Source organism: Acipenser ruthenus, chromosome 23 (genome assembly GCF_902713425.1).
Source record: "Acipenser ruthenus chromosome 23, fAciRut3.2 maternal haplotype, whole genome shotgun sequence".
NCBI lineage: Eukaryota > Metazoa > Chordata > Actinopteri > Acipenseriformes > Acipenseridae > Acipenser > Acipenser ruthenus.
Window position 1 is genome coordinate 20621615 of NC_081211.1, and position 17934 is coordinate 20639548.

The 17934-nt window shown below is 36.5% G+C and overlaps 2 protein-coding genes across 10 annotated transcripts in view; both read left to right on the forward strand.

Annotated features, from left to right (window-relative positions):
• Positions 1 to 10609, forward strand: part of LOC117413251 (protocadherin alpha-C2-like) — an 86503-nt gene extending 75894 nt beyond the window's left edge. For all 9 annotated transcript variants that reach the window (XM_058996789.1, XM_034022140.3, XM_058996791.1 and 6 more), the window contains exons 2-4: positions 1468 to 1526; positions 2694 to 2782; positions 7716 to 10609. In XM_058996789.1, the coding sequence (XP_058852772.1) occupies positions 1468 to 1526; positions 2694 to 2782; positions 7716 to 8044 (477 nt within the window). In that variant the 3' untranslated portion in view covers positions 8045 to 10609. The remainder of the gene's footprint in view (positions 1 to 1467; positions 1527 to 2693; positions 2783 to 7715) is intronic.
• A 4689-nt stretch (positions 10610 to 15298) lies between these two features.
• LOC117962297 (protocadherin gamma-A11-like) overlaps positions 15299 to 17934 on the forward strand; it is a 100059-nt gene continuing 97423 nt past the window's right edge. The window contains exon 1 of the mRNA XM_034022150.3: positions 15299 to 17868. Within this exon, the coding sequence (XP_033878041.1) occupies positions 15457 to 17868 (2412 nt within the window). The 5' untranslated portion in view covers positions 15299 to 15456. The remainder of the gene's footprint in view (positions 17869 to 17934) is intronic.

A 17934-nucleotide genomic window follows, 5' to 3' on the forward strand; every position in this document is an offset into this window, starting at 1 on the left:
GTCCTTTTATATATGTGCAAATATTCTATTTAAAGAGATTCACTTTGTTTTAGTTTTTTTTAACTGTAAATGCACAAACCATATTATATATTGGTTGTTTTCATTTAGTAATCTCCCACCCTACAGTAATTGTACATAAGTTGTTTAATATATTGTAATAATGGGATGTATCTGTATTTATTAGCCATCCATTCCTTCATCACTAACTGCTTTGTGTCATTTACATGTGTAATATTACAGTTAGTCTCTGACTTTAGGAATTGCTTGAGATGAGCCCTTTGGCTTTATTTCTTATCTTGCTGCCAGGCAGATTTAAATGTTGGTATAGCCAGGGCCCTGGAAGAGATGGGGCTTGGTTTCTCAGTTAGGTTTGTTGAATGAATGGTTACAAAGTTCCTAAAACTATGTAAACTACAGCAATAGTTTCTATTGATAGGGAGGCAACAAGGAAACTATTCATCAGGTGTTCAGACAAAGATGATTATTATTACAAAATATTTTTACAATATCTTTATAGGTTTGTAAGGGATTATAAATGGTGGTATTTGTAATATTTTCTAGAGCTGGCTGTTGGTAAAACTAATTTTATTTCCACATCAGAACATGAAATAAAAGCAGTTAACAGAAATACTTTATATATATGTACACTGTTTATTTTCTGTGTCAAGAAATCCCTTGTGAGGAAGTCATGCCAAGTGATGTTTGGGAGTAATTTACAGTTATTTCGAGGTCTTGTCAGTTCATTGCCCTGAAGCAAGTAAAATGAAAGTTTTGAAGATAAGGCCATGCAAAACATCTGTTCACATCCAGAACCATTCAGTAGCAAAGTTAGTGTTCGTTTATAAAGGAGGAGTTCAATATGCCATTAGCCTTGTAGTCTACCATGTAAAATCAATATCATCTATTCAGTTGTGTTAGCTTGGCAGGGAGCTGCAGTTCAGAATATTCATGTATTCAAACGACAACAGTCAATTCAGAGACAAATCTGTTTGTTATAAAGAATAATATTTGATAGGATATATTTGTGTTGTCACCAAAAAGGTAAGTGGCATTGCATTGGAATCAGTAAAGTAATTAAATTGACAAGCAAAACTCCATTAAACTCTTCCAAATCTTTAGTTTGAGCTAAATGATAAATACAATGTATGTACACACACAATTGCACCAAAATATTACATATCACTAATCATTACTGATCAGGTCCAATATGCATTTTCAATTTGCAATGCCTTCCACTAGTCCAGGTAGGCCGTGCTGGTATACATTGTTTATCTAGGATCTGGTTGATCCAGAAAGCCTACTTCACTATTGTATCAGCTACCACAAATAATGAAATAGCTGGTATTATGAGTCGTTTTATGCTAAAATATACTTCTATAATATACCACATGTTTATTTAAAGAGATACTCATTATTTTAAGGGCAGATTAAAACATGACAGCTAATTGTTTTCTGTTTCTTTTGCAGCCCAGGCAACCAAATACAGACTGGCGCTATTCTGCATCTTTGAGAGCAGGAATGCAAAGGTAAGCAGTTTCTATTTTTTGCTGTTAGCAGAAGATACAGTCGTGCAGTACTGCTGTTCACCTTGTACATGCACCGTATGTAACTCTAAGAACAAAAAGACTAGAGTGAGAGGCCTGGGCTTTATGATGGTATTGTTCTTCTTGTTTCAAGGGCACATTATGTATCAATGTCATTCTACCAGTAATATGTGTTGTTATTAAAATCTGGGTCAGCTGCATGCAAAACCCAGAGCTACAGGAAGGTAAATATTTAATTGAACTAAAGTAAGATACATATTATACAGATATAAACACATTAATTTCAATGAACATAAATTATACATTTTCCAAACAACTTCTAATAGACCAAGTTCTAAACTCACTAAATCTGCCCCCAACATTGTCACTAATTGGCACTTTGATAACCTTAGCTTGGAGGACAACAATGACAGACTTTAGGGATTTAAAATGTAAATGAAAAAGATACATCTTGGGTAACGTGCATGGTTGGCTTAGTCAGATGGATTTGTTTTTTGCAGTTTGTGATATAAGTGACCCAAACTTACAGATTAAGCAGCCTTGAGTCCTGTGTTCTCTCACAATGTTCTGCTGCACACCACTCTGTAACCAAGGGAGATTCTAAGGACCTTAAACACTCACTCTTTCTCACTGCTCTGCAATCGCCAGGCATGACTTCATTATTTCAGAAAGAACGTTGTACTTGCACATTCTGTAATTACTTCTCTATGATATTTTCTAATCACTCTCAAAATGACACATAACTTCCTTTTGCACTGGTGCCCTTTATATCGTCTGGAGTTTAAATTACTCATGCTGCTTCTCTGAGGCCTCATAACTGGAACAAAAAAGGCTTTATATGTTGACTAAATTCAGATATAAGAATGAGCCTTTTTGTGACATAATCAAGACAGCTAGTAAGAGTGTGGTTTCTGTTGAACGTGAGCTGTATCCATCTCAAGGGTTTCTCTAATACTGAACTAATTAATATTGGTGCTTAATCATTTTTTGTTGACTGTCTGCTGCAGTGCAGTTATATCCTTACAACCCTACAATTACATATCCTGGTAGCATAATAAAAGTATAGTGAAATCATGGTAAATTACAGGCAAGCTTTAACAATAGTGGGCTGAAGACCAGTTGTGTTATAGTTTTGTTTTCCCGTTTCAGCTCTGTGCTTATGGAAGAATCAGCAGTTTTGCAAGGTGCACCTGTGGTACATGTACAGAACTGGCCTACAGTCTCCAGTGCAACACCTGGTGAGTCTATCTGTGTTTTAAAATAGATTGATGTTTCTTAGTTTTTTTTTCTTTTTTTCATATGTATTCATATGTTCTATTGTGCTTAAAAAGGCAAACCATTATTTAAAAATGCATGGGAAATAATCTAAAAACACACCTTCATCATAATTGCCACACTGAATTTATGACACATACATCACGGTAAATTCTCATTTAAAACTGTAAAACTAGTTTGCCCAGTTAACAAATGTTTCAACAGAAGTACTTTTTATACAGTGTCATTGTTGAACCAATTGGATTAAGAAGTGTAGCCTATGGTTTTATTCAGAATCGAATAACTAATGCAAATAATCTCAGGATGTTGAAGTATATACATGTTTTTACAAATTATTGAAATATTGCTGATTGCGTTTTAAAGATGGGATAATCATTCGAGAAAAGTTGTGCCAGTTTATTGCCTGTGCTCATTGCGTTGGGCTTTTAGGTCATTATGAACAATTATTTTAGTGATGAAGTTAGTTATTGTAAAAGGCAAGAGGTGACAAGCATTTATATTCTGGCTTGAAGGTAACACCTTGTATCCAAGTCAAAGGGTACAATTATTACTTAGCACTTATTAGATTGCATATGATTTTAAATGGAAGCCTGCCAGCTATTTAAATATATGCCAATGAGAATCCATTTTGCAGTGATATAGACATACAGTATATACCAGAAACTAAGACATTCTCTCATGAAGATCATAAAACATTTTTCAGCTGTTTTAGAGCAGGTCATATGTTTATTTTCAGTTTTGCAAAGCACTGTTTAACCAAACAGAATATGTTTAAATCCTTAAAACAGCCCTGTCAAATAAGACCTCTAATGTTAAACATCTGACTAAACTGCAAGACTTGAGTAGCTTCCCATACTGATATATAAACATAAGAAGATTCAGTCTTGGGAGGTTGGGGAATCCAAGTTACATACATTAATTAGAAAATGTATCTTCTAAATATTAATGTAATATTTAAATAACATATAACATTTTAAGTATGAATGCTGTTAATTTATTGCACAGCCATCAGCCAGCTTGCTGAGATGTTTATGGAGTAGGTGGTCAAAAGCTGTGCAAAATCTTTCACGCATAGCTGAACAGAAAGGTCAGGTGCAGTACAGCTGATCTCCAGAGGCTGGCTCTGAGTATCACAAGAACTCCCATCTTTAGGATATGAATACATAGCTCAGCGCAATCTTTTATTCAGATATCTCTGCCACACAAAGCCATGATCAGATATCTTGGAGCACATTTCCTGCTAAATACCTACAGTGTAAGGCGTCAATAGTTTTCTTTCCTTTTTGTGTGTTTTCTCTTGTCTTCAACTCATTTTACAAAGCAGTATATTGTTATATTGCATTATTTAGTTGAATTACACAGTAGTCTAAGTCATTTGACATGTGAAGCAGCTAGTACGCTACAGACTCAAACCAGGATAGACCAGTGCTGGATATTGCTGGGATTTCAAAGATAGCAAGCGAAACCTTTTAAATAACAATAATTGTCCATGAAGGATCAGGTCGCAGTTCTAACCATAGCTGCAATGCAGCCTTGCACTCTGAACTGAATAGAAATGAAGCTGTCACACAGCCACCAGTAGATACTCATGACAGCTTGGTGCACCAGACCTTGTGCTCACGTAGGCAAAAAAAACACCAGTGCATGTAGCATAGTATTTATATTTCTCTCCACTATGCTGCTTTAGCACCTGTGCTGCCAGTTTTAGGCTATGTGTCTATTGCTATCAAATTGTAAATTATGCATCCAATTAATTATTTGCCTAATTAAATTCAGTGTGAATAGCCTACGAGTATTCAGATAGCTCGTTAAAATGTATTTATATGTTTTTAAATATATATTTATTCAGTGCAAGTACTGTATCATCTCTTTTCACCAGAAATTTCTGTTTGCAACAGCAACATATTTACAGTAATTCAAATATACAATAGAAATAGAATCACAGTGCAATAATCCAGCTCTTATTGGACTCCTAGTTCACATCTTATAAATCAAGAGTAATAGGGAACAATGCCCCCTCAGATGGGCATGTGGCACAGATTACTCTTGCTGCTAATATGTTATTAAAAATGTGATCTGCATGGAATTTCTTTAGATTCATGGAAAGCATGGTATTTATTTGGTGCTGGATATTTATTAGGATTACTATCATCAATGTTCTTTTTCTTCAACCTTGCTTCCGAGTCATCTACAATCCCTTTAGTGAAAATCAAGGTGTGCCTGTCCTGGGTAGATTATGAACTTGTTGCTGCTTTAACATAAATGAATGCATGGCTGAATGAATGATGCAAACACATCACATAACCTGAATGATGTTAGGAAATTAAAATCACCCTTCCCTCAGACATCTAATAGTATATCATTTAGATACCATTGGCTACTGCTTTATATCATATATCATGCAGCTCAATACAAAATGAATGTGTTTGTGTGGTTTGCATGACATTATGTTTAATTAAATCAGAGGAATATTCAATAGATTATACCAAGGCTATTGGATTTATACATGGATTGACTAATTGTTTAATCAGTTAATGATGTATACAATGTATACAGGAATTGAGTAATCAGTTAATGATGCACATTTGCAGGGAATATTTGCTTAGTTCAGCACATGTTTCTGTCAAACTGAAATGGCAGGAAATGAAGTCCAAGCATTCCTTTGTTTCTGAGATGATGTGTGTTCTGTGGTAGCTAAAAGGAAAGGGGTGGGTCTGACCTTCTAGGAAAGCCCCAGAGAGCATTTGATGTAACCACTGTGTCATTATTGAAAGAGACCTGCCACAGGGCTCACATTCACTCCCCCCTTCACTGAAAAATCACTTCTGCTCAGAACTATTTCATTATCTATAGAGAGGACACTCCTTAAATGGAAAGCAGAAGCAGGGGTTTCGAAACGAGATCGTGCCACTAAATGTAAGATTCTTGTTGCACAGCAGAACAGGGAGAAATGGGAAATAGAACTGCTATCTAACAGCTAATAAAACATGCTTTGAGTGAGGAGGCAAAAATGAAAAAAAGACACTAAATGAGAGTGTGTTTCCACTAGATGGTGGACAATGAAAATCTCGATTCCAAATGTTCAGTGTAATCAATTAAAGTGGTAGCGTCTGTTGTTAGGATGGCATGGACCACATGCATGGATGTTTAGGTTGGAGTTACTGCTCCCTGTGGACAGGCTCATATAGCTAAACATGACACACTGCAATCAAATCAAGTGAGTCCAAACTTGCATTTATTCTATGTGATAGAATATATACATACAGTATTGAAAAATTTAAGTATATGTATATACTTTTCATTAGGAATAAAGCACATTATTAAGCAATATGTCATAATATGTGAAACAAATATATATGTAAGCTTTTTTTTGTTATGCTGCATCATTTGTACTTGAAAGACGTTGTAAAACCATAACAGGAACAAAAAAAAAATTGTTATTCAGTGAACTTTAACCCATATGACTACCTCAGTCCTTTGTTGAAAAATGTGATATTAGTCTTCCATAGGGTTATTATTTTGCACTTCAGAATAAATAGTTATCTTAAAATATCATTTGGATGTAAGACTGTAGTGGAAATCAATATTGAGAGTTTACACAATCCCATTGTTTTATTTAAGTTTGCCATCTCCAAATAAAGGACATTCTGTATATGAAATGAGAAAATTATATCATTTTGAACTGTCATGAGAACATTTATTGATTAGTGTTTAAAGACAAAAATAAATTGTTCTCTGATTGAAAAGGCATTTGGGTGTAGTCAGTTATAACTGAAACTTAGTCAAGCTGTAATTAATCAGTGTAGGCAATGTTTGCAGCTACAAATAATCCCCCATTAACCACATGCAGGCTTTTAGTAACCTTGCATGTGCACGGATGGAAATAAGACTTCTATTGCATAGCAGTGTCACCCATTTCAGGTTTTAATATGTGCTTGGTTAGCCCCTGTGTAAAAGTAACAAGCTCAGGTGTGTCATTCATAGTAAAACCAGGAATGGGTCAAACTGCTATGCAATGGGAGTCGTAGTTACATCCCTGGTGTGTATCTGAATTACATAGCTCACAGTGAAACAATTATATTTCCTCATAGATTTCAAGTCAGATTTCATCATAGACTTTGTGCAGTCTTTGTATTTCAAATGCCTTGACACCGCAAGAGTATACTGGGACTTCTGAAAATATTTTGACCATTGGTATTGTAAAGAATTATTTACAGTTAGGATTGCTGTACAGCACATACTTTTCAAAAATAGCTGTTATATGATTTACAGTTGTATAACAGATACAACATAGTCATATAGATGAATTAATAACAATAATAATACCGATAATGATAATAACAGTTTCTCCTTCTGGGGCTACTGTATTTGCATGATCTAGAGAAAAGTAGGTCAGAGCTGTTAAGTATGTTAACATTACACTCTGAGTGCTGCTTTTGCTGTGGTGTTAGAATACGTATAGATCAAAAAGGTACATAATAATATTGTAGTCTTTTGGTTACAGATTTGGGTTAAGGCTCATCTGAGGATTGCATTCTAGTTATTTTTAGTTACTAATGAATATTGCCAGTGAAGACACAGACTTCCTTTTGAGATATTATCACAGTTGGACACTCCAGCACTGGTTAGAGCAGGAAGTGGAACTTGTAGTGTTGGTTCCTGACACAGTACTACTGGTAAAGGAGCTGGTTATTCTGGGTCTATGTTGTTCTTGTTACAATTATTACAATTCCCAAGCTGGTCAATGATAACTACCTTCATCGTCACTGATGATATAAATTAATTCTCCTTTACAGTTAAAACGGTTTGTATCAAAAGAGATTAGGAACTTGTGGTAAGAACATCACCTCTTTTTTGTTTGATGATATGTCATTGTTTTGTTGTTAATTCTTCTAGAGCCTGATGCTGGAGAGGTGTCCCCTCCCGTTGGAGCTGGAATAAACAGCAACAGCTGGACCTTTAAGTATGGACCTGGAAACCACCACCAGCAGCAGCAGCAGCAGCAGCAGCTGCTGAAACCAGGAGAGGTCCCGGAAAACTTCATCATCCCCGGCTCCCCTGCCATCATCTCTATCCGACAGGACCAGGCTGGGGCTGTGGACGGCAAGGGCGACTTCATCACCTTTGGAAAGAAGGAGGAGACCAAAAAGAAAAAGAAGAAGAAGAAGGGGAAAGCTGATAAGAAAGAGAAAGGGGGTGGAAACAACGACAATAGCGACCATTAAAAGAGGGGTCTTTTAAAACAGAGTTACCAATTCTAACAAAGAGAGCTCCCTGCTTTTCACTGAAATTATATTCAACCACACCCCCAGCCACCTTTCACAACCCCCAGAACCAACTGTTATAACCCTTGTCAACCTATGTAATCTACTGACATCTGGTGGAAAAGCCATATACTTTTATTAACCTGATACTTTCCCAAAACTGATTTGTATATAACTGCATTCAGTTTCAGTAACATTTTCTGAGAAAAAAGTAAGATATGTTCTGAAGCTTTGTAAATATGTGCTTCTTCCGAAGTCTTATAATGCCTACCAGTGGTTTCCACTGAGCTGTACATGAGTGGATTTTACTGTGGTCAGCAGATATGTCTTTACGCTGGATGAGCAGAACTGTAGTTCCAAAATCAAATGTTAAAATATCACAACGATGCATAGAATTATACATTGGCACACTATTGCAGTTTTCATGAAATTCAGAAAAGAACATCGCTGTGAAATACTGGTTTCAGTTCAGTTGCACTCCCAGCTAAATACTGGCTGCAGATTCTATTTTAGTTGTCCGTAGTAACCTTGAGGAGTGAAGTTAACATAGCATTGCCCAACGTGTTTTACCAGCGAACATGGAGTTTAAGGGAGGCTCTCCTTAGAAAGAAGTTGGCATCTCTGTCTTAATGGTTCCAATGTTTCATTATGGGATCTGATCAGATTGGCAAAAAAAAGTTAAACGAGCAGGCTTCACGTGCACTTGCATTTCAATAAGAAATGTGCAATGCTTATACATTTTGCAACCTGAGATAATGCAGGTCTTTCAGCTTGATGGTGGCCTAAGAAGGTAAAAACAGCAGTATTCAGGATGGACAGAAATGTATCTGCATGATTTACACAGAAAATATGTCCTGTTGCTGTAATATTTGCAGAGGCCAAATGCTTGGAATACTTTTTTTTTTTTTTAATGTGCCCAAATGCAGTATAAAGCTACGGACACTGAATACAGCCAAGCCTGGAAACACAGCTTTTACCTATTTTTTCCAGCACACTATAATCCTGATAAATTGTATTTCTAACCCAGTTTGAATGTGTGTCTGTCTAATGTTACCACCATATTTCTAAATTCCCTTCACCAATGTTTGGGGAAGTATGGGAAAAAAAATATATATACTAAAGAGATTTGTACCCAAACGAAAGAAAACATGAATTTGCTTATCATGGTTGAAAATGATTCAATGCATCATTTTGTATGGGTCACGTTATATAAAAGAATGTTGCCAGCTGTTTTCTAGACAAACTTGATACCCATGCTTTGCTCAGAATGTTTCTACATCATATAAGGCTTTGCTTTAGAAATCCAGTCTCCTGAGTTAACAACTCTTTGCCTTCTGGCTGTGTACATGTGGAGGCTTAAATTAGGCTTTCTTAACTGCCCAACATTTTTCTTCAAAGATCCCAATATTTGTTTTTGGGAATATGATTTTGGCAATCATAAAAACAAATTATTGCAATGCTTAAATTTTATCCAAGCTTTAACATGACTGTACTGTTAGGCCCTATTTCTGTCTTTGACATTTTAAGGATTGAGTTTATTTTCCACTGTCCAAACTCCAAACCTTCCATGCTAAGTACATGAATGTCATATTAAAGATTTTACTCAAAGACCCATAACTAAGTTATAGGTTAATGGATCTGCTGAAAATATATATTCAGCTCAAACTCCATACAAACATGAGCTTTTTTCCTCTTCCCAAGGTGAGATTTTGGCTGTTCACTGTAATGTAGAAAAAAACAAACAAAAAAGAAAAACAGAATTTAGTCTAGAGTTTGGTTACATAATAGATGTTATCATTAAATTTAAAATGATATTTATGAAACGGCTGGAAAGTAAGGGGACCCAGAACGTTTTTATTTTATATTATGTTCCCTTTCAACCCACCACTACAGTATGACCATACCTGGTGGGGGAGTATTATTGCTACTAGCAGATTGCTTTTCAGAGTCCACAGCCACCTGCCAATCACCGCTCAGTACTATCAGATCACTAAGTGGCTGTTGCATGTATTAACAAGAACAGATACACTTCAATATTGTTTCTTTTACCTTCAATTATCACAGTTGAGATGAAAGCATTTTTTTTCTGCTGAACTACTTAAACAGTTATACACCGAATAAGATTTACAAACTTTTATGTTTCTCAAACTGACTCTCTTAACCTTATAGCTCTATGTAAATCTGTAGTGTATGCTCTAAAATGCAATCTCTTTTTGTGCTAGGCTTATAAACGCTGACCTTACTAACACTGTTATGTGACATTGAATAATGTATGCTCCTATGAAAAGATAACCCCCTGAAATATATGTATTCTATGCTAGTGTATGTGAATGCCCATGCGCCCGTCCTTTGTTGGTGTATTTAACCATAGACGGCACTAAACTGTTGACTGTGACAGTGCAACGCTACTATATAATCTTATTTTGTACACTTACTCATCAGTGTAACAGTGATTTAGTGATTTTTTTGTATTGAAACTGGTAATGTGTTTTGTTTATAAATCACAAATAAATTTTCTTTCTTAAATATCGACACAAAGTTGTATGTTGCCTTGCACTTGATTGAGTTCCCCGTTTAGATGAGTATTTCAGTTGGATACTTTGATCAACCCTGACAGGATGTGTTAAGGTGAATGAATGAAAATAAATAAGCAGTGTTGCTTAATCTAATCAATTTCATTGTTTGGTGCTCGACTAAGCAATACAAATTGGAGGTTGCAGGTTGGTAACAATTCTTTTTTTTCATGTTTTTAATGCACAAATGCAGCCTGCCTGTAGACTGCTGCATTTCATTCACAAGATTTTGGGGTGCAGGTGCTTTGTCACAAAACAATAACTACAAAACCACAAAAGTCCTCATACCATGATTTTTATACAGATATCAATGTTGATTTATTCAAGAATGACTTTACATGCTACATTTCTGAAACTGAAAAAAAAAATGATTTCCACATGATTCATACAAAATGTTGCATGTTTGTTCTGTCAATGGTCTTGTGACAACACTGCAGTATACCCAATAGAACTACAGCAACCAAAGTATAAACTTACAGTATTAACCCACACAATAGCTAACCTAAAAACAGCCACATCCCATTGTCACTATAACATACTATAATATTCTGGTGTTCAATAAAGGGCAGCAGTGTGGAGTAGTGGTTAGGGATCTGGACTCCTGACCGGAGGGTCGTGGGTTTAATCCCAGGTGGGGGACACTGCTGCTGTACCCTTTCTCCAGTAAAAAAAACTGTATAAATGGGTAATTGTATGTAAAAACGATGTGATATCTTGTAATAATTGTATGTCGCCCTGGATAAGGGCGTCTGCTAATAAATAAATAATAATATAGTGGAAATATGTATAATCGCACAAAAGTGCAATGTTGCATTAAAGATTTACAAGGCTTCAAAATGTTCATTTTTTTTAAAATAAGCACTTCTAGTGCAGTGAGATTTCTCTGATCACAGCAGGAGCAATGAGGTATTAAGTTTTTTTTTTTTTTTTTTTTTTTTTAAGAAGACTGCTGCTAAGATTCACAGTGAGTGAGTTGGTGTCTGTGGTGACGAAACACACTATGTAAGACTAAACCATCAAGAGTCAACCAACAAGATTAATTTTCACTAAAATAGCTAAATAAATGAAAGTATCTTGCAGTCAACATCTTTCTTTGTTCTTTTCCAGAGCTTTGAATACATACTGTGTACATGGATAAATCACAACTTGAACATTGGGATTGCATACCCTTAAACATCCTCTTTCAGATAGCATTTAGTAGTGCTTTCAGTTTTGAAAGGAAAATATTCCTATAGTTAAATGAACATTCTCATACAATAGTGATGAGAGTGCCAGAGTATACTGTTCTGACTGCAGGTGCTGACTAGCGTTAGGAATACACAATAGGCTCAGCTAGAGATGGTGCAGACAGAGGAGATCTCGGGAATTAACATGAGGGTCTGGGTACGCAATGGAAGTCACAGTACTCTTTGACTAGAGGATGTGAGCTGTGGTAATTAACGCATTAAGAAGATAAGAGAACTGACTTTTTACCTGTCCCCAACTGGTGTCTCTCTCCCGTCAGAACAAGGCCATTTCAATAATCTTATACACATATTTGCTTCAATATTGACCTTAATACATGTGCTTAAGACAACACAGATCTGAAGCAATTTTTATTTTTGGTAAATGAAAAACAAACTGCACATCTTTTTTGAAGATGTAACATAAATGTTTGGTTTTAAATAGAAACAAATTTTAAAAACGGCTGTAAACTTAGCACTGGCGTAATTCTTTGTGAATATCATACCAGGTCTCTAATGAGTGGGTCTGCATATAGGTTTGGGTGGGTCTGCATGCAATCACTGATAAACGTCTATTGCATTCACATTTTATGAACTACCCTAATTTGATTTAAACAGCTTTTTAAACACAATTGAAATCAGGATGTATTGAGAAAATGCACTTACTTAGGTCTGCATTTCTGCGGAGCTTTCTCTGTATGGATAGTACGCATTACATTGCCATTATTAAAGACAAACACGAATGTGTAGCTTTAGTATCATTCCTGTGCAATTCATGTGTCAAACTCTGTGTGCCGCTGTGTACAAATGATCACTTGAAATGAATGATAAACCCCTATCACAGCATCACAGCAAAGAGCTAGAGGGAAATACAACCAGTGGCAGGTCTTTACAAAGAGGAAAGCAGATTTTGCAAAAAAAACGTTTGAATTCAAAGAAAACATTTCGTATTACTGCATGGTACCTGTCTACAACAACGTTTCGGCGAACCTAGAAATGAATGAAATATCGAGGAACGCGGGAATATATGTGTATATGGTCAGACATTGGATTATTGTTCTGTAATTATGATAATGCCAGTGGACGCGTCTGTCACTTCATCCTTGAAGAACGGGAACTCGGTGTTGTAATTTGGAATAGTGTTAAGCACACGAGTCTCGAAAATACTATCATCGCGGGACACAGGGAAACATACCTTCAGATCAATTGGAAATGATCAATGAATGACTAAAAAAGGAGGTGAGCGTTTTTTTTTTCTCGAAACTGTCCTGTAAACCGCTTATGCAGTGAGGTCGAAACGCTTTTTTTATGGGCAATTCTCCCGTTTTCCAGGAAACCAAATGCAATATATTGTAGATTCTATGAAATATCATCCATCAATACTGTTAAAGATTATGAGCTCACGTTAAGTGATCAGATTGTTATGAATGTGAGAAGATCCTTGAAAAGCCTTTGGACCGTGAACAGTAGACTAAGTCACCGTTTACTGGTTTGGGGTTAGGGATATCTGTGATATCTCTGTATATTCGAGACAGCATTGATTACTTTCAATATTGCAACACAAAACCAAGAACTGTTTTGCCATTTATTTATTTTTCTCCTCGTAATGGTAATAGTGACTGCCATCAGATCGCAAAGGTGGAAAGAATCCCGTCTCCTGTGCAAAACTGCATTGAATTCAGATGTTATCGGCAATGATGTACATTTGACCAGGGGCAGTTCAAATTGTAACAGGTGATCAAGATTGAATGGTATTTGCACATTTTAACTGTATACATTCCTATTCGCATTTGTGAGTTCCATTTAAATGCCCCACATACATTCACCGAGAGATGTCCAAATTAACAATAAAGATTATATTTAAAATGTTGTAATGAGTTGTATTATTATTATTATTATTATTATTATTATTATTATTTAACCAACAGAGATTTGGCTTTCAACCAAGGCCTCTGTTCAGATGCTGTGGTAAGCACAGCTCCCTTTTGTTTTGCCATACTCTATACGAAGAAAGTGTGACCTGAATTATGGGCACGTTAACTTAAGACAAGTCCTGTTTAGGCTTTTGAATAAAGTGCATCTATTGGGCAAAGCAAATGATGTCGCTGTTCACCACAGAGGTGCTGATTTTTACCATACCATACTTTGATCCACCCATTATGCTAAACCGCATGAAGGATACATTCAGAACAGTGTATTTGTGGTGACCGGAACTACAAATGAAAGCGTCTGGATCTTTTTCGAAAGGAATACTACAATTGTTGAGGGGTATTACTCGGAATTCGCAATTGCATATACGCTGGTATTGGTATTAATACACACGTTCTTGAAACCCTAACTCTATTTACGGACAATTGCTGCTTGGAAGAATGGGAAATGCACACAGGATGCTTTTTATCCAACCGGCAAGTATTGTTTCTTTTTGCTTTATTATTTGTACTAGGGGCAGTTGGGGTACGGGTACAGTATTCAATTCCAGAGGAACTCGAAAACGAGTTTATTGTTATCAGATCTCAGATCGATATGTACGCCTTGCCTTTGACAACAGGAACCCATATTTAAAGCTAACTATAAGAGATGGAACAATATATGTCAATGAAAGAATTAAGAACTATTGCTAGAGACAATTGAATCAAATGACAGAGCCCGTTGATTTTTAGAAAATGCTCAAGACCCAGACCAAGGTAACAATTATCTTCAAACGTATTATCTGAATAAAAATGAATACTTTATTCTAGATGTTCAGAAAATCAGTGATTGTACTAAGAATGCAGACCTTGTACTTCATAAGGAACTGGATCGGGAAAGGCACCGATCACGAAGTTTAATATTAACAGCTGTTGATGGCGGGGTTTCCAAAAGATCTGAAAGTGAAAATAACCATCATCGTCCTTGATGCAAATGACAATCCTCCAGTGTTTAACCAATCAGAATATAAATCTATCCCCTTAAGAGAAAAGGGACTCGGTGTGCCACATGACTGTGATATAATGAATCACTTTGTATTATATTATATATATAAAATCTCTGTGTAGGTTTCGTAATTATTTCGATTAGGTGTTTGGTTACACGGATATAATAGGATTTAATATTTTTGTGTTTTTTTGTGTGTGTTTTTTTAAGAAAATGATCAAGGTAAGACATCTATTACAGTAAGGTATACAACTGTTTCAGGAAATATATACTGTATATGACTGCCATTCTGAAATCGGTGGGAATTGTGCGTATTTAGGTACATAACAGAACAAAAAAACTAAATATTGACATATTGTGGGACTGACAGGTATTTTTGTTTTAGCTGAGTGTAGTTTTCTGTAAATACTCAGTGTGTCGCTATTCACCAACAAGGAGTCGAGAGATCAACAACCCTCCCACTGCCACAGTGTACAAAGACAGGCTACAACAGCGTCACATATCCAAGAAACCTCTGTAGACATCAAGAGGCTTCAACGTATTGTGATACTGCCTGTAAAAACTGTGATTAGCGAAGATCTATTGGACTTACATTTAAACAGTTGATGAATAATAATAAAAAAATATCGGATTATCGCGCATAACCTGTTATCAAGTGGAGAAAATGGCTGTGGGATACAAACCCTGCGCTACTGAATGGCAAGTACATTCTTTTGTTTTATTCCTATCAGTGATACCAGTGGTTATTGGAGAAATTAGTTATTCTATTCCGGAAGAAATGAAACGAGGATCTGTGATTGGGAGTTTAGCAAATGATTTGGGATTAGATATTAAAAAACTGGCAGCACGCGGAGCCCGTATAGATTTCCAAGGAAGCAGGCGCTACTGCGACATTAATCTAGATACTGGTGATTTCATTGTGCAGGAAAGGATAGACAGAGAAGAGCTTTGCGGGTCAACGTCTTCCTGTGTTTTACATTTTGAGTTTGTTCTTGAAAATCCATTGGAGTTACACAATGTTGCAATAAATATTGAAGATATAAACGACAATGCCCCCAGTTTTCCAAAGGATGTTATAAAATTGGAAATAAGCGAGTCAGCAATCACGGGATCTCGCTTTCCATTAGACCGTGCACACGACCCAGATATTGGAATTAACTCGGTACAAAACTATATAATTGCTTCCAATGAACATTTTATTTTGAATGTTTATACGAGTAGTGAACGTGGTAAATACGGAGAAATTGTTCTGCAACATGCTTTGGATCGAGAAAAGCAACAAGAACATTCTTTATTGCTGACTGCGATTGATGGGGGAGACCCAAAGAGATCCGGAACTGTCCTAATAAGTGTAATTGTTATGGATGTCAATGATAATGTACCAGTGTTTTCTGAGGCTTTGTACAAGGTCAATTTGAATGAAAATGCTCCACCTGACTTTTTAGTAGTTAGAGTCAGTGCCACTGACGAGGATGAAGGAGCAAATGGTGAAGTTACGTTTGCCTTCAGCCATATTTCAGATAAAGCAAGAAAGTTATTTAACATTGACCACAGGACCGGGGAAATAAAAGTCGCAGGGTTGATCGACTTTGAAGAAGCTGCGTTTTATGAAATCGAAGTTCAAGCAAAGGATGGTGCGGGTATGGCGGCACATTGCAAAGTGCTTGTTGAGATTACTGATATAAACGATAATGCCCCAGTGATAACTATGAAATCTCTATTTAACCCTATCCCAGAAAACTCTCCACCGGGAACTGAAGTAGCTATTATAAATGTCCAGGATCAAGATTCGGGAGAGAACAGTAGGGTTTTTTGTTTCATTTCAGAAAACGTCCCTTTCAAATTACGATCTTCAATCAGAAACTATTACTCTCTGGAAACAAAGACTGCTCTAGACCGCGAAGAAGTGTCTGAATTCAATATAACCATTACTGCCACAGATAAAGGGTTCCCATCTCTCTCCTCCAGTACAACCATACAATTTACAATTTCGGATATAAATGACAATTCACCAATATTTAATCAGTCATCTTACAGTGCATATGTCATGGAAAATAACACACCTGGGTCGTCCATTTGCTCTGTCCAGGCAAGAGACCCAGACTGGAAACAAAACGGCACTGTTTCATATTCCTTACTGTCCAGCGATGTCCATGGGATTCCCTTGTCCTCGTGCATATCTATTAACCCAGACAGTGGGGTGATTCACGCAGTGCGTTCTTTTGATTACGAACAGTTTCGGCATTTCCAGTTTCATGTTCTTGCTAAAGACAGCGGTTCACCTCCACTTAGTAGCAACGTGACCGTGAATATCTTCATAACAGATCAAAACGACAACTCTCCGCAAATACTGTACCCAGGTCAATCAGAGAGCTCTTTCATGACCGAGGTGATGCCCACATCTGTCCAGAAAGGTTATCTGGTTTCAAAGGTAGTAGCTGTCGATGCAGACTCTGGACAGAACGCGTGGTTGTCATATCAAATGTTAAAAGCTACTGATCCAGGACTTTTCACCATCGGTCTCCACAGTGGAGAAATAAGGGCATTGCGTGATATATCTGAGGTAGATGCGATTCAACAAAGACTGATGATCTTGGTTAAGGACAACGGGCAACCCTCTTTCTCAGCAACATGTACTGTTAATTTATTAGTTTCAGACAACATGTCAAAAGATGTATCTAAATTCAAAGATCTCTCTAAGCAAAAAGGAACTACTACAAACTTGTCACCGTACTTAGTAATCTCTTTAGCTGCGGTGTCCTTCCTATTTTTAGTCTTCATAATTATTATTTTAGCTGTCAGGTTTTGGCGAAAAGGAAAATCCAGGTTGTTGTTTGATGGTCCAAATGCTATTCCTCGATCATATTTCCCACCGAACTACGCAGAGGTTCAGGGCTCTGGTACTCTCCGTCAATCATACAACTATGACGTGTGTTTGACAGCAGGTTCCAGCACCAGCGACTTCAAGTTTGTTAGGCCTTACTGTGAACAAACATTACCACTTGACCACAATACAAAAATACTTGCAAACTTCTCAGATGAAAATACGGATAGGAGAACAGAAGCGGCCTGTCAGGTGAGTCTTTTGATAACTTTCTTAAATACTGTGTCACTGTTAATGATACGAGATTATTAAGAATTA